The following is a 26,364-nucleotide window of genomic DNA, read 5'->3' on the forward strand; positions in this document are numbered from 1 at the left end:
CTGCTTTTCAGTTACTCTACCACTGCCACAGATCGAGAGAGAGACAAGCACCCACTGCTGTAGCTTTTCTGCTACACTAAAGCCCCTCTTACTTATTAAACAACAGTGAATAAATCAACAGCGTCTCGTCTTCTGTAACAAGGTTGCCCCTTTTCCTGTGCTGGTGAGGGGCTTTTGGAGCATAAAGCTGTTAAAAGAAGCCCTTTATGAGCCTTGCTGATGGATTTCTATTCAATACAAAGAGTAATACTGATGCTGAATAATGAAGCAGCAGCTAGAGAAGAAACATTACTTTAACAGCACTATAAATAAGCAGAGTGTATCTCGAGATTCCGCATTGGGGTCAGTTCCGTCCATTTGTAATAGTGGAGAACTCTGTGAACTGAAACAATGCGGATTTCTACAATCAATGCTCGTACACATCCATAACCAGACTGTGGTGATCTGATCCAATATCGAGTGAAACCAGCCCCTGTGCTTTTCCACTTACAGGGTTATTAAATCTTAATAGGCTGAGTTTAGGCTGCTGGATGGATAATAAACAGATGTTCAACCTGTGTATGTGGCTTATAAAAAAACTAAGGTCACTGTGTGCTGGGTCTTATAAAGTGTCCAGACCTTCAGATAGGCTGTAAAATCAAATGCACGGAGCTTACGAAAAACCACAGAGCCACTGAACTGAGTCTCTGGCATCTCGATGTCCTATCCTCCATTTCACTACTGTTTTTATCATGGCCTCTGTGACTTGCCCTTTCTGCTTCCCCTTGAGGAAATCCTCAACACCACCTTCAACAGAAATTTCACTACTTCTTATTTATGCATAATTCAGTTTGAGACTTTGTAAACAAAGTCATTCTGTGTGGTTTGATGTGAAATTCTTTGATATTATGACCATCTTTAAAGCTCATGGTCCATTTTATCAGCTCCACTAACTCTATAGGTGCACTTTGTAGTTCTACAGTTAGTCCATCTGTTTCTCTGATACTTTGTTACCCCCTTTTACCCTGTTCTTCAGTGGTCATAACCCCCATGGACCCTCACAGACAGGTACTATTTGGGTGGTGGATCATTCTCACCACTGCAGTAACACTGACGTGGTGGTGGTGGTGTGTTAGTGTGTGTTGTGCCTGTACGAGTGGATCAGACACATCAATGCTGCTGGAGTTTTCAAACACCTCAGTGTCACTGCTGAACTGAGAACAGTCCGCCACCCAAAAATATCCAGGCAACAGCGTCCTGTGACAAACTGTGGAGCAGCACATGAGCTATCGTTTCTGACTTTACATCTACAAGGTGGACTGACAAGGTAGGGGTGTCTAATAGAGTGGACAGTGAGTGGACACAGTGTTTAAAAACTGTCTGATCCACTCGTACCAGCACAACACACTCTAACACACCACCATCACGTCAGTGTTACTGTAGTGCTAAGAATGATCACCCAAATAGTACCTGCTCTGTGAGGGCCCATGGGGGCCCTGACGACTGAAGAACAGGGTAAAAGGGGGTAACAAAGTATGCAGAGAAACAGATGGACTACAGTCTGTAGTTGTAGAACTACAAAGTGCAAGTATATAGAAAGCAGAGCTGAAAAAATGGACAATGAGTGCAGAAACAAGGAGATGGTCATAACATTATGCCTGATCGGCATACTTAACGTACTTAATGTTTCTTTACTAGTTTTCCTAGCTGAAGGCAGGTTTCCTCCAATCTAGTCACCATGTCCCCATTTCCCCTTATCCTAAAACCTTGTGTAATGCTGGTGCAACACACTTCTGTGTGGCTAAGGGGAGTCGGTGACGACGTGTTAAAAATCCTATTGAAACAAAGAGCTGGTCTCATTTCATGTTACTCGTCTGTTTCTCAGAGCAACAGTTTCAACAGCTTCTAGGCAGCTTACTGCAACACTTTTGTAGAGGTCATTGGTCATACAGGTCAATGACACAAACACAAAGTGCACTGCCTTCACTAAAACTGATATCGAAGGATGTGAACTGGGATGCCAGAGCAACTCAAATCAGCAACAGTGCTTTCATGGTACCCACGGACATTCCTTTACTCCTGTCTGACTCTACATTCACCAAGTGCATGTCTGTCTGTCACTAGCTATTTTAGCAGTGTACCCTTACACTGTCCCTCCTTATAGCTCTTACCCACTGGCCTGCGGAGAGGAGCGATGGCTGCCCAGCTCTGGCTAAACATTTCCTGTCTGAGTGAGAGCTCTTCTCGGCCAGAGACATCAGAGAGCAGGTAACGTGTAAAGTGTGCTTCACGGCCAACGACAGTAAGCACTCAGCCATCGCTAAGCCACAGGCAGGAAAGGAGAGGTGTGAGGAGATGTGTTATTCCAGGCCACTGAGAGAGAGGAGCTCACTGAGCTGTAGCAGTAGAGGACCAGGCCAGATTTGCAGCAGATCTGCCCTCCGTATTGATCCACTGCTGGAGGAGAATGGGACACTACGGCCGGGCATAGGTGTGGATGATTTGAAGAACAGGCAGTGACACACATTCTGTGTTAAGCTGAAGCTTAATCTTTGATAAATAACATAATTAGAGTGCAGTTCAGTAAAAGTCTACTTGTAATCATATTTAATTTGGCAACAACTTTAATTTATCCAAGGCTGTTGTGTCTGTGGGCATTTAGCCTGATTAATGCATCACATCACTCAATATGTTTAACAGTCCAACTTTGTTCACGTTTGGGGAATTGCCATGGATTTGCAAGAAATAAATCAATAAATGCTTTTTTAACTGATTGGTGTTGTCATAGTATTTATCATAGAAAAGTTTGGGAAGCCGTGGGGAAATTATATGTTTTGTTTATTTCTATGTGTTCATTTGTTTTCTAAGTAAAAACAAGTTAAGAGATCATCTACTAAAAACAAACTACAGCACATTTTAGTATATAATTACTGTTTAATTGCTGAATATATAAATACATAAATAAACACACGCACACGCACGCACACACACACACACACACACACACACACACACACACACACACACTATCCTGTATAGTTATCATTTTGGAGATATGAGATTTTTGTTCTGAGAGCAGTAATAAGTATGTATGGAATGTGTTAACTATTTTCTTAGAAAATAAACAAACCATGTCATTTGACCAGGGATACTCAAACCTTTGCATGTGAATGAACTGCTATGCACATACGCACTAGATTTTTTCAAATTAAGGTCACTTTTGATCTGAAAACTCACACTCTGCATACACTGACACATACACAAACACACACAGATGCACTGTTTCTAAGAGAAAACGTGCACAAAGGGTTCACTGATAAACGTTAACAAAAGTTGTTCGAAGATGAGATTTGTGGTTTATAGTGTTTAAAGACAAAAATGTGAAAAAACTTTCACATAATGTAAACATTTTTTACTTTTACGCTTTAGGCCGAGAAAGGGAACCTTTGCGTTCTTCGGTTCTTCAAACCTTAAAAAGTTTTTCACACTTACTCTAAACGTTCACCCATGTGTTTTTTTAGGGAGCCAAAAGCGGAAGAGTGTACCCTTAGTGGAAACTCATGCACATACACTTGACATTCCATCTGGTTGCTCCATTTGTCACACATCACTGTTGTGATGTCTTGTCTGTTTGTTACTACCTTACCACAGGAGATGTTATTGTTACGGCTGCTGTTATTGTTTTTTGATATTGTTGTCATGCTTAATAAAACAGTAATTCAATTAATTATTTAATTAAAGGAAAAATGTGATTCAAGGAAACTGTAGAAATCACAGCACAGAGAAACAGCTGCGAAAGTAGAGGAATGTGAGTACAGATGTGTGAGACAGAGTGTGAGAGAGCAGGTTAAAGCTGAGGCAGTAGAGGAGGTGGTGATAGGTGTGTGTGAGCATGGTAGACGGACCTTGAGGTCATGCTGGCGGGCCTCCTGCATGTCCTGGATGGTGCAGCGGTGGGCCTCCCGAAGACGCTCCTCTCTGCGATGGTGCTCCAGTTCCAGTTCCTGCAGCTGCTGGCCCAGGTGCTCCCGCTCTTGACTGAACTGAGCCTGCAGCTGCTGCAGAGAGTGCTGAGACTGAGACAGCTGCATCTCCAGACTCTGCTTCAACAATGAGATCTGTACACAGACAGACAGAAAGACAGAGAGAGAGAGAGAGAGAGAGAGAGAGAGACAGAGAGAGAGAGAGAGAGAGAGAGAGAGAGAGAGAGAGAGAGAGAGAGAGAGAGGGGGGGGGGGGGGGGGGGGGGGGGATGTTGTTGTCATTATCAGTGGTACAACATGTCATCATCATCGCAGAGGCCTGCAGTCCATTAGCTGTGGAAATACACATAACAATTAAAGCCTGCAGAGATGCAGGTTCCTTTTTCTTTTCTTTCCTCTGGATCATCTGTTCTCTCACCCCAGAGATAATCAGTGATACTGAACTTATTATCTTACTTATTTGTCATTTTAGGCAGAATCATAAGCACAATCTCTTTTGGCTGTTTGAAGACTTGGCTTGTTCCTTCTGTTTTGCAATCATTTTCTCCAAACATTCGGGTGGGGAGAGGGGCGTATACCCTCTTTAATGTTTGGGAGAAGATGTATGGACCCTTTTCATTTAAAATAGTTTGAAATAGGCTAGACTACTACATACTGCTCACGTATTGTCCCCAAAGTAGTGCGTAATACACAGTATGTGATTAACACAAATTTCCCCCAGTGTGCCAAAGGTACATGGATGACATACTGCTTCAGCAAAATGATCCAATATGCAGGCAGAGGTGTCTCCGTCACATCCTATATCCGAAAATGCAATATGCTCATTTAAGCAGGACATACCACTGCCTGGACATTTTTATAGCCCTGGATTCAACCTGTCAATGGTCTTGAAGTGGGTTTGCTTATTTTAGCCTATTTAGTTAAGTCAACTTAATAGATAACATGGCTAAAACATAATTTAATAATAAAGTTGGTCTCAGACGAACAGTCACCTCAACATCAGCTTTTCGGGCTTGTATGTTGAGTCACACTGTGTTTTAATCACTCAGAATGGTTCAAATTACTGCAGATGTATAGGAAATCAAATAACTCAAAAAATGGAGGAAAATAAGTGTGTTTGGAAACGACAGTTACATGGGTAACAGATTCCTGCTCTCTGCCATTGTATGGGGTGTGTTTTAAAAGTCACATAAGCACAACCATGTGTGACGTGGCAGCAGGACACAGACGCATGCAGATCCTAAACAGTAGATTTTATGCTATAGATAGGGCACAGGCAAACGCGTGGTCGAAAAAGGAGTCCAAGAGTCGATACACAGATTCAATAACACCGGCGACAGTCACAAGGGGCAAAGACAAAGAAACGAACAAACGGTTAATCCAAGCAGGGGTCAAACAGGGAAACAAGGCAGTCCAGAATATCGCTCAGTATGCTCTCATAGACGCAATACTTCACACTATTCCTCTGTTAAGCCATGGCTTAAATACTAGACCTAACCCTATTCACCTGACCAACACAGGTGAATCATATTAGAATTCCGGGGACCGTGAATGCTGATAGGTCTGTGAGTCAGAGTCTGAAGTCACATGATTGTGCACAGAATCCTGGGAATTGGAGTCTGGATGGGAGTTCTCTGGATGCGTGACACCATGCCAAAAACGTGGCTAGCAACAGTTACTAAACACGGGATGGCTAGAGATCTTGAGATCAGTCTGATCAGTCTGACTCAGAGCCTAATCCCTGATAGCAAGAGGATAGCAGGCTACCAAATTCCACTTATCATCACTCAGTTTCAACTTACAGTCCAAATTACTTATTTTTCCTTCCTTTAGCTCTATGCAGGTCAATGATCTGGGTGATCCAAGGTGGGACCAGCAGTGGCAAACAGTCAACAGTGTGCCAACCTTATCAAGCCAGCGGACTGATACATGCTTGCTATCTGGGATGTTAGCAGTCTAGTCACACCCCTTCCCTGTAGTATGACACATGGCTTGTGTCATACACTAGGAACAGTTTAGTACACTACTGATGGAGATCAGCATGTATTTAGCATATACTAGTGCAATATACAGTAACTACTACAGAGACAATATCAAAATTTTATTTGTCATGTCCTGTGTTTGGATGCTCCCTTTTCTCTCCCTTTCCCTCCAAGTGTTCTTAGGTGGACCTTGTTGCCGCATGACTGACGTCTCGGTTTTCCTGGCGTGTGATTGGCTGTTCCTAAAAGGCCTTTGATGTCGGAGCAAAATGGAGTGGTTTTTTTGGTCGGCCTCGCACGGTTCCGCTCCCCTGGCTGCCCGCCAGTTGACAGACTGGTTTTTTGTTCATTTACTGTCCTACAGGTTTCTATGGGCCAGTAAAAATATTATGGTAGTTGTTTATTCTTTTTTTAGAAAGGAAACGTCGGGGTGACCTGCCCTTTTTGTTTGACTTGCTGGACTTTGTTCATCGGTAGTGTAGTGAGGGTAGTGTTTTTGTGGCTTCTTTCTCTTTTCTTTTGTTAGGTAAGTTAGTCATATTTCTTTTACTGTTATTAGGTTCTTTGTTTGTTGGTTTGGGCCTTGGGTCTCCCTGCAGTTATGTTTCCTTTTCTGTTTTTTGTTTCAGTGGTTTGTTGTGAATAAGTTCGATGACAGAAGGAAAGTGCAAAGCATCAAATAAACTGTCAAACCCGTATCTGATGTGTTCTTAATGTTTCTTATTTAGTTTTTTGTTTTGGTCTGGCGTCTGGGTGGACAGTCTTGTTTCTTTTTTTGTGCGTCTTACCCCTAGGAGACATAACATATTGTAGTGAACCATAGCACATGAGCACTGAGCTACAACAGCTGTATTTTAGTGTTGTTCACTGTCACGGCAAATAGTGCGAATAAGAAATGAATGAAAGCACTGATTTACCTTTAAACAGAGCTAAAGTCATGCTGTGTAGTGTAGTCCTGTTTATTACTGCTATAACTGCTCAGGTCAAGCAGTCTCTGTGTCTCTGTACAACATGCAAGTGATTTCTGTAACATTTATGTCTTAAAAAGAATGCAGGGCTAGTCTCTGTAGTTTAATTTTGTAGTTTAATCTGTAGTTTAATAGACATTTATATGTAGCTAGCTATGCTAACTAGAAGCCATTGTTAACAGTAGTTATATTCCCAAACTAGGTGGGACCAGCTGGCTAACATGGAGCAGCAGTCTCTGTGACACAATTACAGCTTGCCAGCAATTTCTGTGTTTTATATTTAAGGTCTATTTTAAAGACTTTGTTTAAGCTATCTTAAGCTATCTAGCTGCAGTTTAAGGACCACCAGATTCATATAAGCAGCAAACACTGAGCTACCTGTCTATGTTGGCGATCTGCCAGTCTTTCTTTTAGTTTCTTCACAATTTCTGAAGCAGTACTTTGGTTAACGTACACAATTCACTGCTTACTCGAAAATGTGCACTAATCTGCTTCACAAACCTGCATTTCACCTTTTAACAGTGTGTTGTAATTGCTTTTGATCATGAAATTTGACCAGAAATATATTTTTAAATAACATATGTTTTTAAATAACTCTGGCTTAAACAAAAGTTAAAGACTGTCAAGGATGTTTAAAAGTGAGGTAAACTAAACAGACTATCTCTGATAATGAAAGATACTGTTAGCTTATTGTCCACCACAAGCTGTTTCTATCCCTCTCTCTAGACTAGTTTGTTAGCTAGATAACTAGTTAAGTACGTCTAGCAGATTAACTATAGTAAACACAGAGAAACTGTTATACTCTACATACAGAGGTGTACTTCTGTGCCTGTGTGACAACTACATATGTCCAACTAGGGTCGTTAGGGTCTTGGACTGGAAAGTCTTGTTTTGAGCTCCATTGTTCCGTGCCTGGTTGGTACTGCTGACCGCATGTTAAAACGTCTAGCTGAGTTTCATTCTAAAGGCATTTGATTTGATCTGTGTTAGAGAGATCAGAGATCTGTCTGTGTAAATGGCAGGAAAGGATGCCTGATACTAGAACTTTTTGGACCATCAAAGGCAAAGTATGAGTATGATAAGCAGAGAAAGTTTTACACGTTCTTTGAAAAGGAAATGAAAAAAGAGTTGATATTCCTGCCTGCATATTCCTGATTGACGCGGATGTGTCACATTTGTTTGAATTCAGGGTAAAGCTAGTACCAAGCTATATTTGCATTAGGAGAACTACAGGCCTACTAATATATATCAGAGAATTCACCAATTCACCAACTAGTTGTTGTGCCTCTGACTTGTTGTGCAACTGCATCTTACTAAAAATTTGACACTAAGCGTTTTTCTAATCTGAACTGCTTCCACATGCGATTTCTCAGTCATCTCTACTCTCATAGCTCAATCTGACCTAGAGGAAACCAGTGCAGTGTGTTGTGCTCTAAGCTGAGGTGGTCTCTGGCATGAATTTAAACCAGCTATAATTTATTAATTTTCCACAGTTTCCATACTATAACAATAATTATTATACAGTTGTATGCAAAGGTTTGGGTGCCCCTGGTAAAATTGTATTTTGTTGATTTTCTATGTGACCGATAGGATTGGCTTCAGCACGCCCAGCGACCCTGAGGGAGAAATGGCTTAGAAAGTGTGTGTGTGTGTGTGTGCGCGTGTGATGCGTGAAACCAAATTAACACATCCTCTACAGGATGTGGCATTTCCTGCACATTTTAGTGCGCAATTACCTATCATATGCTGAATTTAATGAGTTGTAAAAAATAAAACATAACATTAAATGAACTTTTGCACATCACCACATCACAATTTAAGGTTTATTTTTTCAAACACAATCTGCAAATTTCTGCATTAACATTTACGCATAATAATAACGCAGAAGTGGGGTCTCCGTAAAGGAAATGCTCACTATATTCATCTAGAAAACCAACGAAATGTCATTTGACAAGGGGTTCCCAAACTTTTGCATTTAACTGAATTTAAAGGCCTTTGCAGATTAAATGTATTTTAGATTATGCTACAATTTTTGTTGCTTAAAAAGATCCTCTGAATTTTAAATACCTCTAATACTGCTTATACTGTTTCCCAAGTACAGGATGATTTAAAAAAAAATTCATCCAGTTTAAAGTGCCGCATTTTTACAACTGTGAGGCGCCTCGGAACCAATCACATACCAACTGAAAGAGGGGGTCATAAAGTTTCTGACTGTCTCTGGAAGATAGCTCCCATCTTTCTGCAAGGACATGGCAAGCCCTGAGCAGAATCCATCATAACTGTGCAATGTGATTTTCATTGGTAGTGAACCTCCAACAGCTCAGAGCATTCGTTGTTGGTTCCACAATGCTGGATGATCTCCAAAATTCCATTGACAGAGCAGTGAGTGTAGTGACACCCAAAATGCTCAATCGAGTATGGGATGAATTTGACTGCTTGATCACATTGATGTTGATCGCGTTGATGTCCGTTACAGCTGGAGGAGGTCATATTGAGAAAAAAAAATTACATAATAAACTCTATGCTCATTTAAACCATTTACAATTTACTGCACTGTTCAGTAATGATTGACAAGTGAAATAAATCAAATTTAAATCTTATGAATCTTTTCAAGTCACCCTGTATTCAAACTATTTGGGCCATTTCTAATAACAAGAAGATTAGAATAGCAAAATCAGCCATAAATAGGTACTCAAGGCTTGTACATGCTACTCCTCACCATGTTGTTTGTGTATAAACTAATGTAGTGCCTCCAGTTAGGCTTCAGAAATGGGGTGAGTTTGAGGAATTGACAGCAGATTCTCACTTTACACCAGTCGATATTGCCGTCTCTGGGGAATCTGGGCAGAAGGCGGTGGATCTGTGATTACTGCGGTTCACTGACCAGCCTGCTAGCCTCATTAGAACACTAGTTCACTGCTGGAGGGTGCGAGGAAACTGCGAAGTGTGAGTGTAATCAAAATGGCCAGCATCATACCCACCACCACCATGCCAAGACATGCAAAACCAAGAAAAGGCTCCGAAATGGCTGTCACAACTCAGCAACAAGGGGGCTAACAAATGATACTGATATGACTGCTTTCCACACAAAAGAACAAGATCTTTGGTTTACGAAGTCCTCAGAATAACCAAACACAGAGAATCAGAAGAAAAGAGGGCAAGTGTATTGAAACTAAGCCAAAATTCCACTCTTGAACAGCCAGCATGCAATGTGCACAACTACAATACTCCAGCACTGCACAAGTGCCTACATCTACTGACAGCAGAGAAGGGAAAAGGAAGACAAAGCTAGTGCTCCTGTGGACATGACTTACATTACTGATTGACTTATGTAATGCTTCCTGAAGAGCCAGCTGCTGTCAGGGGAACAAGAAATTGCAGCAAAAAGAGAGGAGGCACTTCATGACAAATTGAAAAAAAAGAAACTTTCTGCAACTTCAAGTAATCCAACCATCAAAATGAGTGATGACAAATGATTTCAGAAAAGGTCAGAGCTGATATTTGGAGGCATAACAGTATATTTTAAGAGCACAGACCTTTTGAGGAAAGCTACAGCTGAAGTGTTGTTTTCTGGTCTGTGTGCTAGTGTGATTTCCCTCCTCTTATGACAGGATTCCTACAGTTTTTGGCTCTTTTGCTACTCAAACACGTCTGAATTAGTTAATAGTCCGACTAATAGCTCAATCGGAGTATAAAAAAGAGGGATTGGGTTACTTGTAGTGTCTATATAAATAGAAATTTTCCATCAGATTGTTGAGCAGAGTGTGCATATAAACACCTGTCTTAATTTATAATCGGAATGTATTTTATAGATTTGTAAATCCTTACATGTAAACATAGCCATAAACAGCGGGTGGCAGCTGTTCATTTTAATAAAGTGAAGAAAAAAAGTTTTAAGCACCCCAGTCTTTGTCCTACTGTCTCTTTAGATCTCTAGACTGTACAGCAGTTAACAAGCCATCAATTTTATATCATTATGATTAACTAAACCCTGCTTCACACCATCTCTGAGGCATGGATCCATTAGAGTATGGCCCTATCAAAATGTAAACTTTCTTTGACTTTTCCAAGAGAAAACAGGGTGTAATTTAGTGTCTGTTGTGCATTAACCTATCATTTTCATTTACTAGGGTGTCTATGTGATTGGCTGTGTTTACATGCAAAGATTTTTGCCAATCCGTTTGAACAAATTCCGATTACAGATTAAGACTAAAAGTAATCCGATCCCAAATTACAGACATGCGTAGAGTACCTCTTAGTGTAGACATTACCTTGACAACAAGCATCATGTGAGTCCAGTCAGCGTGAGATGAGTAGCAGTGTGTTCGTTTAATTTTTTAGCTGGCACGCTTGTGTTTTTTACTACATTTTATGGCAGACTCAGGAAAATGTACACATTAAAGAAAAGGTGAGAGGAAGATGTCATGTTCTGAGACACATAAGCTGGACATCAGTCCCACTGCCGTCTTTTAAAGTTCAAAGCATAAACTTTGTCCGTAATCAGATACAAGTGCTTACATGACTATTACTCTTCTATTTAATGGACTGTTTACAGGATTACCTACCTTGTTCAAATGGACAGAAATTGTACAACACTTGTAAAAGTGGCCCAAGTACAAATATCACGATTGGCCCCTCCCAGTCTTGTCCATGTGCTTGTGTTTACCTCCCAGTCCTGTCCATGTGCTTTTGTTTTGTTTCTTCCCAGTCCTGCCCCCTTGTTTTCAGACCCTGCCCCTGATTGTAACCACCTGTGTTTTCCACCTGTGTCTTGTTATCCCTTGTTATCCCTGTTGCATTTAAGCCCTGTGTGTCCCTTGTGAGTTTGCTGGTCTTTGTATTGTATTCTCGTGCTGTTTGAAGTGGAGTGTTTGGTAGTGTTTGTATTGTTTGGTGTTTGTTTATTCCAGCCTCCGTTGTGTTTTTTTCCGTTTTCCTTTCCGTCATGTCTGCAATCTGCAAACAGAAGCAATCTGTTTTGGCTCTCTGACCCTGGACTTTTTTGAGCCTGATTATGGATTTGCCCTTAATAAATCTCACTCATCTCAGCGTGTGCGTCCACCTCATCATCACTCCCCAAAGTTACAACAAAACTAAGGAAGCAATCTTTAGACACTAAATGTATTTGACTGACTACATTTGTTGTAGTAAGAGGAATACTGCTGAAGTGTTTAGTAAATTCAAGGTGTTTTTAATGTCCCCTGCCAAACACACCTCATTAATTCAGCTGAATGAAGCGTAACTGAAATGTCACCTCATTAATTCAGTAGAATGAAGTGTCTCAGAGTGGGGGGAGGTGTTAAGCTGTACGGTGCTCCTGAACTCTGCATCATAATCCCAATATTGCATAAGAATACAGTATTGACAATTGTAAGCTGGATATTTAAAGTCATACAGCAACAGCCTGGAAATCAATTCTGATTGTCATCTCAATTTCATAAGACCATGCAGTTCATGTTAGTTACATCCTCTCTTTCATACTGTAATGATTTCTGAGTGGATGCCAAAGAACAGTTTGAATATTAATGTCACTACAAATCTAAGTTATTAAGTGCAGACCTCTCAACCTCTCAGTACTTCTACTCACCCAGATTTGATTGCTTCTCTCCAATAACAAAATTTCCCAATTAAGGGTTTATAAGTGGGAACTTGCAGTGATGTCAAAAAGTGAACAGAAATAGTTATCTTACATAATTACTGCCCTCTTTTGACTTACTCTGTAGTCCTTTTCTAAAACTTTCTACAGAACAGCTGGAGACTACAAAATGCAAATGTAAACTGGATGTAATGATTTTTTGAATCAATACGTTCTGAGAGCAGGAGTGCAGGAATGTGTGTTATGTTGTTTCATACAGCACTGCTCGATTTAATTTCGTCCAGGGGGGAATGTGTGACCCTTGCATCCCTCACCTGCTCCAGCAGGTCCTCCACCTTCCTCTGCCAGCTCTCGCGGGCAGTGCCCAGCTCCTGCTCCTTACTCTGGGCCAGCTGAGTGAGCGCTGCCCTCTTGTCCTCTTCATGCTCCTCTCGCAGTTCCTCACGCAGCTTCTTACACTCTTGCCTGCAGAGAGACAAAATAATACAAATGTCAGTGCACCACTCTGCGGGTACAGGTTTCAACAGGTTCACTTCAGACCTTTTTTTTTCTTTACAGGATCCTTATTAATGAAGCTTCTGAGAGTAGGTGCACTGATTATCAGATTCCTCTCCTATTTAATCTGATTTTACAGACAAGAACAGATTCCAGGTCAACACTCTTACTCTGAAAGGCTTTGTGAATATGGCCCAGGTGTTTATACTGAAACAGCAGAACACAAGGGAGGAAGTGTGTTATCATCCCAGCAGTTATGACACACATGATAAAACAAGAGCTGAAGTGTTCTATGGCTTTTATCCAACAAAACTGAACATTTCCAATGTGCATTATACCAGTTAGCCTTTAAACCATTCTAGACTATCCTGAGTGTTGTTTTATTCCAGTCATTCTGCAAATTATTTCACAGCGTATCTTGTTTGTTGATGGAACAACTAAACTAACTGTGTAATTACAGTTAGATTAGTTGTTCCATTACAACAAAAACTTGTATCAGGCAACGACAGGTTTAGAATTTGATGTAGATACATTCTTCTTTATAATGTAATCGAATGTAATACTATTGCCACAACCAGCGGAGTTAGACATAGACATAGAACCCCACTGAGAAGTTTACCTGTAATTTAAACTGCAAATTTTTAGACACTGACCAACTGTTCTTAAGAAATTTCTTCTTAAAACCTACATTAAGATTAAGATTAAGTGACCCTTATTAGTCCCACAATGGGGAAATTTCACCTCCTCATTTAACCCATCCGTGAAATGAAACACCATATACACTGTAGTGAGCACACACACAATCTGCAGTGCCTGGGGAGCAGTTGGGGGTTAGGTGTCTTGCTCAAGGACACCTCAGTCATGTGCTGTCAGCTCTGGGGATCGAGGTCATGAGGCTGGTTCCCTAACCTCCAGCCCATGACTGCCCCAACAAGAAGTCCCCCTCTCTCTCCCTCTCATATGCAGTTTTCATGAAGATTCTGCCATGAAAGGCAAAGAGAAAGAAGAAGATGAGGGGTGAACTATATCTCAGCCAGTGCATATCTGTGATGAAATACTCGCACTACTCCTGTGCCATGGAGAATGCAGCCAATCATTAAAGGCCTGTAATGGAGGCTGACAGTTGCATGGCTCCTGCTGCTGAGCTCACCAGGCTCACTACAATGCTCCCACAGGGCTTTGGCTTAGGTGCGGTAAACGGACTGAGGAGGTTAACTGCCAAATTATGTGACATAATTGCTGGACATTCTCAATGCACAATGGGGATTATAGTTATTTTCTATTATCAGCTTCAGCAGAAAGAAACAGAGAGAGAATGCAGCCCCCTGGTAGACATCCTGAAGATGCCTCAAAGCCAGGCGCTGTTGAATCCCCACATCCTGACGTATTGTGGCAGTCTTTTAGAGGTGTGAAATCCTTCTTAACTGCTATTTGAGTAAGAACGACAGGCTGAATGAAAGACTGGACATCTCTCCAGCCTCCTCAAAGTACCACAGTGGGGATGGTGTGTAGGTGCATGAAAGAGTGTGGAAATAAGACGTATTTGACTGAGAGATTTTTTCTCAAGCAATTCCTGTCAAACACAGCTCCAAATCTCACCTTCACAATGTGGAATATGGCCTTGAAGACAAGAGGCAGCAATCCCATCACAAACAGGTTGTGCAACAGTTCTCAGTGAATGAAAAGAGCTGATGTTCTGTCCTAAAATTAGTTTGTCAACACGTTTTGGCTATAGGACCCCTTTCAATCCCCTGAATCTATATAAGGTGCAGCATATCTTTTTTTTTTCTTTAACAAAATGCTGAGCACCTAAAAACGATATTTGAGAACTTGAAGCAAGGGTAATATATAATATATAACCAACAACATATTTTCCAAAACCACTGTCCTAAAAGTAGCGGCCCAAAGAAAAAATTCCAAAAAGTTTTAGCACGAAACAAGAAATAAGAATGTTAAGAAGTTTAAACAAAAACCTCTTTTACACAAACATACAGCATTTTTACATTTATTCACATCTATTTAACTGCAGCAACCACAGTATACAATGTTGCATTATGGTTCAGTGACATCATAATAGGTGAGACTCTGATCTCATGAACCAATATTGAAACTATGTGATGTCATAACGGCTGTGATGCAGTGAAATTTCTCACACATTACAATTTCAGATCATTCTGTGTTGAGGAACCAGAGCAGACCAGCAGCAGAATGAGCTGCCTCGTGTTTTGGTGTCAGTCCGACTCTGACACCGAAAATAAGTGTCACGATTGGCCCCTCCCAGTCCAGTCCATGTGCATTTGTTTGGGTCTAGTCCACGTGCTCTTTGTTTTGGTTTCCCAGTCCGGCCCCTTGTTTTGTGACTCTGCCCCTGATTGTCGCCACCTGTTTTCCGCCTGTCCCTCACTATCCCTGTGTTTTATAAGCCCCGTGTTTGCCCTTTGTTTTCGTTGGTCGTTGTACTGTTTGTTCGTGTTTGATATGTTTGATGTTTGTTTGGTGTGAAGTATTTGGATTTCTGTGTTCTTTTGTCGTGTCTGACCCCCATTCTCTCCGTGTTGGCTATTTGAACCTGGACCGTTTTGACCATGACCCTGGATTTACCCATAATAAAATCACTTATCTCAGCACATGTGTCTGCCTCATCGCTCCCACCATTACAATAAGGCAGATAAAGAACAACTGAGGAGAGATGGAGGCAAGAACAAGAGGAAGAAAAAGTGGAGTACTAGAAAAATGAAGGGACAACAGAGAAAAGAAAAGGATGTAGAAATAGCAGAAGAAATCCTACCAATATATTTCAGAAAGCTCTTGAAAGTGTAAAATATTAATGAAGTGTTATTGAAAACTTTGTTCTTATTGCAGAAAAAATGGAAAATCAGACAATGAGCACTACAGCAGAAGTCACTGAAGAACTCTTGAAAACTTTGCTGCAGGATGTTGTTGCACACAGTGCAGCTCTGGGTGAATAAAGAAAATGAATAACTGATATCATGAAAATGACACAGCTGGAGAACTAACAGTATCTATTGATGTTAAACAGAGAATGAGAAGCTGAATAAAATAGCTGCTGAAGTCGAGGCTGAGGTCATCCAGGAGCTAATGAGCATCTACCTGGATGAAACAAAGGAAACTGTGGAAAAACATCTGGGTAACTACAGGAACTGAACAGATGGAATGATGATAACACAGCTGGAGAACTGCTGATACTCAGATGTAAAATCAGGTGTTTGCTAGGGTGTTGCTACAGGGACTAGCTAGATGGTTGCTATGGTATCATAGGTAGCTGCTAAGGTGTTGCTAGGTGATTGCTATGGTATCCCATATGGTTGTTCTGGGTTGCAAGGCATTTGGTATGGTCTCCCAGGTGGTTGCCATAGTATCTTAGATAGATGCTGAGGTGCAGCTAGGAAGATTCCATGATATCACAGGTGGGTGCTAAGCTGTTGCAAGGTGGTTGATATGGTATCCCAGGCGCTTGCTATGGTGCTGCTGAGTGTTTGGAATAGTATCCCAGATGGTTGCTAGGTGGTTACTATGGTATCACAGGTAGTTGGTAAGGTGTTGCTGGGCAGTTGCTATGGTATCCCATGCCTTTGCTAAATTGTTGCTAGGCAGTTGTCATGGTGTACAGGATGTTTATGAAGTTGTTTGTAGGGAGTTGTCAAATGTTAGCAGTGTGTTGTGGAAAATGAATGGGAGTCTATGAGGAAGGAGGGATGAAAAATCACACATGGGGAGAGTTTGGATTAGTATGGCCATGGATTAGAGTTTGCAGACCCACCCTGAGGGAATACATGCAGATGCCAGGCTTACGTGTAAAGCAAATAATAGAGCTTAGGTGAAGATGAAAATGAATGTGAGTGTACAGGAGAAACGAGGGATGAGAAAAATTATTGCAGTTTTAAAAAACATTGAAATGGTATATGAAAACAGAGTATTTCGGTTAAGCAGGAAAAAAAATCACTACTAAAAAAAAAAACTACTATAAGAATTAATCTGAGTTCCTATTGTGAAAGCAGAGAGTCAAAAGATGAAGGTGACTGCTGCTGAAGCCGAGGCCGAGGCCATCCAAGAGCTCATGAACATTAATCTGGATGAGACTGGGGACACCACGCAGAAACATCTGGGTATGTATAGGAACTGTGCTGATGGCATGCTGATAATACAACAGAAGAATTACTGATATTCTATTAATACAAAAGCAGGAATTCAATTGCATAAAAAACTAATAAGCAGAGGTCATTAAAGAGCTAATGCACACTGACCTTCAGGCGTCAGAGACTGAAAATCTGGGTTAGAGACGAATACCATAAAACGCTAACAATCACAGAGAAATCACTTTAAAAATATTCATTCATAATGATATTCTGCAAAATATCTGTTCTTTTTCTTAAATAAAGCTGTTCACATGGTTGTTGATTTCTATACACACACATTTTCTAAGCCGCTTCTCCCTCAGGGTCGCGAGGGGGTGCTGGAGCCTATCCCAGCGGTCATCAGGTGGAAGGCAATCTATAATTTCTGTAATTGTTGATATTTATTCATGTTAAAGCAGGAGACGAGATGTTTGAGGTGACAATCAGTGAAGCTGTGGTTGAAGCTGTTAAACAGTTAATGCTCCTTTTCATCGAAAGAATTGAGGCCGAATCGCCGGATAAGAAATAGAAATTAATAATACATTAAATTACATTTATAAGATTGAAAAAAAAAAACAATTTTGATTTACAAAATTATATTGAATAATAAACGATTTATAAAACTGTTCACACTAAGTTCAAGAAACATCTATTGAAGAAAGGCATCTGATCAGTTAGATTCCTTCACTCACCCATTACAATTGAGAAGTAATACTAACTTTTGGTAAAATTTAATCAAGAATTTATAGCAAATTCTTTTCCTCTTTCTTTGAATCAGGATGTGAAGTGATGAGTGCTGCAGATACTGAGGCTGAAACCTCTAGACTTGACATGCAGACTCATCTGGATGGAATGGACACACCTAAAGACCAACCTCTGGGTGAGTAGTGCAAATGAACCCTAGATATCATGAAGAAAGTAACAAACTGGTAAAAAATGTCAAAAACGGCTGATGAACGGTGGATAATAAACCTCTGACTGAAGGTCCAGCACAAATCTCAAACTTTAGAACCACTAGTTCTGAACCACTAGGCGAGTCAGAATCAGACACATACAAATCACTACAGGGGAAAAGCTTGGTTGTTGATTTCTATAATTGTGCACATTTCATTTATGTTAAAGCAGGAGACAAGTTGCTTGAGGGGATATCAACAGAAGGTGAAGCACAGGTCATTAAAGATCTAGCACACACTGACCTTAAGGACACAGAGACCGAAAATCTGGGTGAGAAATGGATACCATAACAAGCTCACATTCACAGAGAAATAACTTTAAAAATATTAATTCAGAATGCTAAACTGCAAGATATCTTTCATTGTTCATGTTCGGCCTGATGGAAAAAACATAAATAAAAAGTAACTTTTAAACCACAGCAGCAAAGAAAGGCCTGTTCTCTCTACACAGCCTGTAGATTTATTCACTCCTTCATAACTCACTTCATTAACTCTCATGACTACTTCTTCTTCTTCTTTCGGCTGCTCCCTTATCTTTAGGATATCTTGCCCTATCCATTGCCTCCTCTACTTTCACACCAACCATCTCCATGTCCACCTTAACTACATCCATAAACCTTCTCTGAGGTCTACCTCTTCTCCTTCTACCCGGCAGCTCCATCTCCAACATTCTTTGCCCAATATATCCACTATTCCTCCTCAACACATGTCCAAACCATCTCAACCTGGCCTCTCTGGCTTTATCTCCAAACTGCTCCACCTTCACTGTCCCTCTGATCTGCTCATTTCTAATCCTGTTCATCCTTGTCACTCCCAACGAAGTCACTCTTCATCTCCGCCACCTCCAGCTCAGCCTCCTGTCTTTTAGATAGAGCCACAGTCTCCAAACCATACATCATAGCAGGACGCACTACTGTCTTGTAAACCTTCCCTTTCACTCTTGCTGCTATCCTTCTGTCACACATCAGCCCTGACACCCGTCTCCACCCACTCCATCCTGCCTGCACCCTCTTCTTCACCTCTTTTCTACACTGTCCATTGCTCTGGATGGTTGACCCAAGATATTTGAAGTCATCCACCTTTACGACCTCTACTCCTTGCATCTTCACCTTTCCACCTGCCTCCCTCTCATTCACACACATGTATATTCCGTCTCGTCTCTACTGACCTTCATTCCTCTCCTCTCCAGTGCAAACCTCCACCTCTCCAGATTCTCTTCCACCTGCTCTCTACTCTCACCACAGATTACAATGTCATCTGCAAACATCATGGTCCATGGAGCCTCCTGCCTGACCTCATCTGTCAACCTGTCCATCACCATTGCAAACAAGAAGGGGCTCAAAGCTGATCCCTGATGTAAACCTACCTTCACCTTGAAACCATTAACTCTCATGACTACAGAACTAATAAATCAGCTGTAAGTTGAATCAAATGTTTAAGGAATTTTCTTTTACTGTGACTTTAAAGTGTGAACTCTGCAAATACAGAGGCTGAAGCCATCAAACAACAAATGCAGGTTCATGTAGACGAGACAGACCCTCCCAACAACCAACCGCTGGGTGAGTAGTGGAAAAGATCACTAGATATGATGAAAATAAGAGCTGAACATGTGAAGAAATTAATAACATTATAGTACAAGTACTCCACCCCCAGCAGATAGTCTTTAAATTTCACCAACAGAACCTGCCTGTATAATGCCAAATGTCTCCTCATTTGTTTTTTTTTACAAAATCTAAATAACTAAAGCACAATTTCATGTAAAATTACAAGTAGTGCAAATGAAAACTAGATATCATGAAGAAAGTCAGAGTTAAACTGTTTAAAAAACAGGATTTATATCAGCATCTCCTCCTCCAACCACCATATTCAAATGTCACCTACTCACACCAAGTAATATAATATCAAACACGGCTCTTTTGTTCCTTTTTGAATCCTATAATAACTGAAATAATCAAATTGCTTTTTTATTTCAAAATCTGATTTATTGCAGGAAAAGATGTGGAAATAACGTCTGATTATGAATCTGTTATACGTTGGACAGATTTCATTGAAGAGAATGAAGGGACCAACAACCAGTATGGTGAGTAAAATGTGGAGATGGCATTGATCTGAAACTGGGGATCTGTATTTGTAATTAAACCAACATTTTAACAACTTTAATCATTTAAATATTAGTTACAAAGTCTCTGTTCCAAGTGAGATTATTGGAGATGAGCTTTGGTGCTGATTTCTCTGATTTTTAGAAACAGCGAAGAATGAATTTCCTGTAAATGAAGACGAAACAAATCAACAAAAGAAAAACACCAGAAGAGGAACACGCAGGAAGGGTAGAAGAATACCTTACAAAAGAGACCAAGAAGAGAGGAAGAGTGACGTAAATGAAGAGGAGAAGAGCGCCAGAACAACAGCAGGCAGAGGCATCCGAGTGGGAGCTGTAGGTAAGTGGAGACATCAACAAAGACTTCTAAAGACAAGAACCCAGTGAAAGAACACAGGAACCTGTGAAAGAGCACCTGAAGCTGATCCTCATCAGCAGAGGAAGACAAGTCATTGGACAATAGAACATCTTAAGAAGACTTTACAAGCCCCTCCTGAAGAAAAGCGTGCTCCACAGAAAGACTGCAGAATGAATGGAGAAGGCCTGAAAGTAAGAACAGCTAAAATCAGTCGGAAGACCCATCCTAGACCAGTGGTCAATCAGAGAGACAGAGGAACTCATTCAGTCCGACACAGAATGGATGAATATGGATGGAGAGGAGTTGCCCAGTGCTTGCAGAGAGAGTCCAGGTTCCAAAGGAGGGACGTTCCACAAACTCCTTCACACAACGGAGGACATGTGAGTGAAAGAGAAAAAGAGAGAAAAGAACGGACCGTCAGAAAAACGCACTGGTGGCAGCACGATGACCTCTCTGTAGAACCTGAAGAATGAGAGACCAGAGAGAAAGACCAGAATAAGAAATGGAGAGATGGAAATAGCCAGTGGAAGAGTGGGAGAAGAACTGATGCCTCATATTGACCAGTGAAAACCTTTAGAGCAGCCCGAGAAACATCACCAACAACACAAGCCCTTAAAAACAGCACATCTTAAAGTCAACTCCACTTCTATGCTGCAGCCAATCAAATGCATCTCTTAAACAGCAACAAATCCCACTGGAGAGAAATCAGCAGAATGACACTTTTAAGTCTCTAAAACCAATAAAAGACTTGCAGCATCTTTTATTAGTCAGGGTTTTGCTTTTCTAATGTAATTTAGCCATTTTATTGAATTATCTGGAGGCTGCAAGCAATTCAGTGGAAAGTGTAAACTAGTGCTTACAAAGCACAGTTCCAATACACAGAGTATGCAGTGGATAAGAAAAAGCAGGTGAAAACTAATAGAACTACTTTCCCACCCTGAGCTTCACTCTGGGATCCTCTACTATCTTGTGCTTGCTGATAGGGGCAATATGATCATATTTAGCATCATCGTGATAAATTATGTCACATTATGTCACAACATGCTGTTTCAAGATGTCAGTACAAAAAAACAAAATGTGGCTCTATTGTTTTTATTGCCCAGTCCAACTTATTAACTTTTTTATTGTTTTTATTAAAACAATAAAATATTGTGAAGTACGAAGCTACAGTGACCAACATTAAGAATCTGTTGTGTACATTGTATTTAAAATTAACTCATGTTTCAGCAACAAAAACAGTCAGACGTTGCTCTGAAAAAGAAACATGACAGTACCTATCATACAAGTGGTGGACCAGTTCAGTTGGGGGGCCACCACAGCCAAAACACTGCCATGTTAGTTACTGCAGTGGTTAGTTAGATAATGAACTGCAACAAAATCTAATTTGTCATATTAGCAGAGCTGGTAAGTAACAAAGTAAAAATACATTGTTACTGTACAGAAGTTACTTTTTAGGTATCTGTACTTTACTTGAGTTTGAATTTCTTTTTTACTATTACTCACTACATTTAAAAACTAATTTTTACTATTTACTCACTACATTTTCAAAACAGGCTTGTTCCTTAAGTTTTATCAATGTTTTTATTAATGTATTCATAATGTAATATATTTTTAGTCAGGCAATTATATTCAGGTTCCTAATGAGGTGCTAATTGGAATTCTACAGGGGAGGGGTGGTCTGAGTGAACCTGTGATTGGCTACTTTCATGTGTACAGGCCCCAGCAGCAGAACAAGGAAAAAAACAAAGCATAGATAGATGCTGGTGGGTGATGGGGAGAGTCACTAGAATTCCCAGTGGAACTCTAGCTTTGAACTAATGTATAAACTCACAAGAACAAGAACGCTCAAATTCTATTACACTCAAGTTTATATCTGTAGTAATTTAGGGGTTAAATCACCCCCCCCCCCCTTCAAGTGATACAGCACCTGTTTGCTCATTGCAATTAAGACCTGTACAGAAGATAAGCTTAGAGCTTAGATGAAGCTGAAGCTGTTTTTTCTTTCCGTCCAAAGCTGAAAACAAATGTAGCTAACGTTGTGGTCACTTTCTGTGGTACTTACGTGGACAGTACTGTTTTACTACATAAGCTGGCATGGACTTTGTGAAAATGTCGAAACAAACATCTAACATTACTTCAGTGCATCAACTCATCACAAGCAAGGCCATAAATAGACCACAAACGTTTCATATCAGTTGTGGAAATATGCTTTCGTCTACAGTGATTAGGTTTAGGTGTTTAAGATTGCCCTGTTGTATTTCCCATATTCACACATCAACGATCTGATTCAACTATTCAATTCTACTTAACTTTAAGAGGCACTAAAGAACATAAAATCACGTGACTTCTATTATAACTGTTTCGAGTCAGCAAGTTCCTTGTTGTTTAACTAAGTACAGTGCAATGTGTCGATGTTCTTGTCCATGGCAACTGACCATATGCAACAGGTATGGCAGACAGAGATTAAGGTAAATAGCAGAGTATTCCTATAAGTGAGATGCAGTGGTTTCAGATGATTTTCCCATCATTAGCGTACTCATGAAAAGGAATTCAAAATTAATACATTAAGACATTAACAGACTTCGCTGAGGGAGTCGGGGCACTAATTGAAGACTTTCTGGTGTGCAAGAATAGGCTGCTCACCAGTCGCGGACCCCTAATTGTGTTCAGATATCCCCACTGCGGTGCTGAGTCATTGAGATTCTGCACAGGCCGCGCACAGGCCACTTCTCCACTTTACATTCATAGGCAGAGGCTTGTAAGGGTGCAAGGCCCACAGTCTGGGTCCCATGGTCTCTTCTGCTCATTAGCAGCTCTTCCTCTGAGCAATAACAGCCAGACTCCACTATGCTTCCCCTCACACACTCGACAACAACATATCACCTAAATATTACACTCAGGAATACGGCAGCATTAAGCAGAACAAATGCTAGAGGAAATGAGTTACAATAGGGTGTGATACACATCTTGTATTTAGTTTGTAACACAGTGCCACAGTTGTGGAATGTGTGATATCCAAACAAGCTGGGAGATAGACAGCTAACAGCAGCACTTACCATGATTAATACACAATACTGATAATTAAACTGGCAGTTTATACAACATGGTAACAGTGACCGCAAGTGACCCTGTGGCTTTAGCTGAGAAAGACAAAAACCGATGTACTACCAGTTTTACAACCGGGGTCCGATGTACTACCAGTTTCAGGACACATTCTGCCTGTGTGTTTTGTATGAAACTGATGCATAAGCCTAAAAATGCTAAATGAACTTGCATCTGCAAAAATGCGAGAGGATCACAAAAAGTGGGTGAAGATATTATTCCTGTAGCTGTTGTCGGAAGGAAACCTTGTTTCTCCAAAATGGTAATTTTACAGGAGAAGGAAAAAACCTACTTTACTTTTAATGTAAGTCAATGGAAGTGATTTTGGATTATGTGTTTTGGTCCAATCATCATGAAATCTACATGCAATGTAAAGAGCAACAGGCATTTTCAAATGATGTCAAAAACTGGAAAACGACAAAAATGGAGACACAAGGTTTTCTTCTTCCTCCAGTTTGCATTAGGGGCTTCAAAGACCTGTTGAGAGACTTATAAAAGGAATGGAAAACTAAATACTGAAATACAAAAGATTTAGTAATGTTTGAGTACAAATGAATAAAAGGTATCTTTAGCTTGGAACATAATCAATAAACAAGATATAAATTGTATTCAGAGAGTGTCTCAATACTAATTTTGAGCACTGTATATACACTGACCATCCACTTCATTAAGTACACCAACTTTGTTACAACTATGATAAAACTGTCCATTTTATCAGCTTCACCTGCATTTTTAGGTCTGAAATTATAGATTGTATTCTGTATCTTTTTCTTTGTGTACTTTGTTAGCCTCCTTTACCCTGTTCGTCAAGGGTCACGACCCCAGAGCAGGTGTTATATGGGTGGTGGATCATTCTCACTGCTGGACTGAGAATAGTCCATCAACCAAAAACCTTTGTGTTGCGCCCTGTGGCCCCTGACAAAGGACTAGAGATGACCAACACAAACTATGCAGCAACAGGTGAGTTACTGTCTCTGACTTTACATCAGCAAAGTGGGTCAACAAGGTAAGTGTGTTTAATAAGAGTGGACAGAGTGATCAAAAACTCCAGTAGCACTGCTGTGCCTGTTTCCCACATACCAGCGCAACATACACTAACACATCACCACCACATCAGTGTCACTGCAGTGCTGAGAATGATCCACCAACCAAATAGTACCTGCTCTGTGGTGGCCCTTCATTAATTAACGCAACTCTCTCTTCACAGTACCTTATAAACTCTACATCTTGTATTGTTAGCTGGCAGAGAAACATGCAGTTTGAGTGATGAGCAGCAGTCTTACTACACCGAATGTAAAAATTCAGGCACTTTATGTATGTATAACAGGGCATGAGTGCTAGAAACTCAAGACACTGACTCACATCCAGCAATTTAATCCTCCATTCTTTAGACACAGCCATAGCACTGATTTTAAGCCTATATTCATACAGGGAGTCTATTTCCTTCCACTATTTTTTAGGGTTATAATATAATTTCACATGAGTCATTCGTCCTCTTTGAAGAGATGTGAACACTGCACTCCTACTGAGACTGAATTAGATCATCAGGGCCTTCGGAGGTAGTGACAGATCTTCTATAGCAGTTAGCCCTGGTATACTGTAGGCCTATTACTCATTAATGCATCCTGGGAGAGAGGAAGAATACACTAATGATCAGATCAATTCAATCATTTTTTTATATGTATCAGAAAAATCATGTTTGTTTATATATATATATATATATATATATATATATATATGTGTGTGTGTGTGTGTGTGTATATATATATATATATATATATATATATATATATATATATATATATATATATATATAGCAAGCAAACACAGACCCAACTCAAAGCTGGTACTTTAAATGGCCCATAATCAGGGAAAACTGAATCTTCATATTTTTTTTTTTAATACGTTTAATGCAGTATTTAAACATTGTCAAACTTTCAGTACAATCATCCATTCTGCATCCAAATCAATCCAATCTGAAAGAACAACCTGCTTTGAATTCATTTTTTCTCCCTCTTTTCAGCCTACAGCAGTATTAAGAACTGATTCAGCTTGAACTGCTGTTTGAATAGGCCACAATATACAATCAGAACGGAGGTCTTTTACATATACTGTATCAAAGTAACAAAAATAGTCTGTTTGATTGTAAGTGATGACAAGGCTAGAAAATTGTCTTGCAAGTTTAAATAAACACACAAATATCATACAATAAAAGTATCAAAGCTTATATGCTCTGCAATGCACATGTACACTTTCAAACACACAAAAAACACATACCTGAGTGTTTCTGTCCACTTCAGCTCCAGCTCCAGGGCCATTTTATCCATTTTGAGCTTCTCCTCTTCTTTGGTGGCTATCAGTTTAGCCTCATGCTGCTGCTTCTGGGTCTCCATCTCTCCCTAGTGGGGGTTCGGGTGAAGAGAGAAGCCAGATAAAGTGATAAGCCGTAGATTAAGTTACCAGTTTATTACCTACCTCATAGCTACATGCACTGGCCATTTTATCAAAACACCAGGTGCATTCAATCTGCAGATAAGCAGTTACAGACTACAGCCCATCTGTTGCTTCGCAATTTATCAGCCCCTCTGCATCAATCACTAATGGAAATGGACCACCATGAGGCCACTGAACAGATATTATCTGGGTGAGCTCTGAGTGAAGCCTTCAATTCCTGTTAAAACTCTGTCTTTTCTGAAATTCTGTAAAGCTGCTTT

The 26,364-nt window shown here is 40.3% G+C and overlaps 1 protein-coding gene across 2 annotated transcripts in view; it reads right to left on the reverse strand.

The window, feature by feature from the left end:
• The window catches only part of fam184a (family with sequence similarity 184 member A), a 194,164-nt gene that overhangs the window by 57,495 nt on the left and 110,305 nt on the right, over nt 1–26,364 (reverse strand). For both annotated transcript variants that reach the window (XM_017692517.2, XM_017692518.2), the window contains exons 9-11: nt 25,928–26,049; nt 12,823–12,973; nt 3,885–4,097 (exon numbers count right to left, since the gene is read on the reverse strand). In XM_017692517.2, the coding sequence (XP_017548006.1) occupies nt 3,885–4,097; nt 12,823–12,973; nt 25,928–26,049 (486 nt within the window). The remainder of the gene's footprint in view (nt 1–3,884; nt 4,098–12,822; nt 12,974–25,927; nt 26,050–26,364) is intronic.

Source organism: Pygocentrus nattereri, chromosome 4 (assembly GCF_015220715.1).
Source record: "Pygocentrus nattereri isolate fPygNat1 chromosome 4, fPygNat1.pri, whole genome shotgun sequence".
NCBI lineage: Eukaryota > Metazoa > Chordata > Actinopteri > Characiformes > Serrasalmidae > Pygocentrus > Pygocentrus nattereri.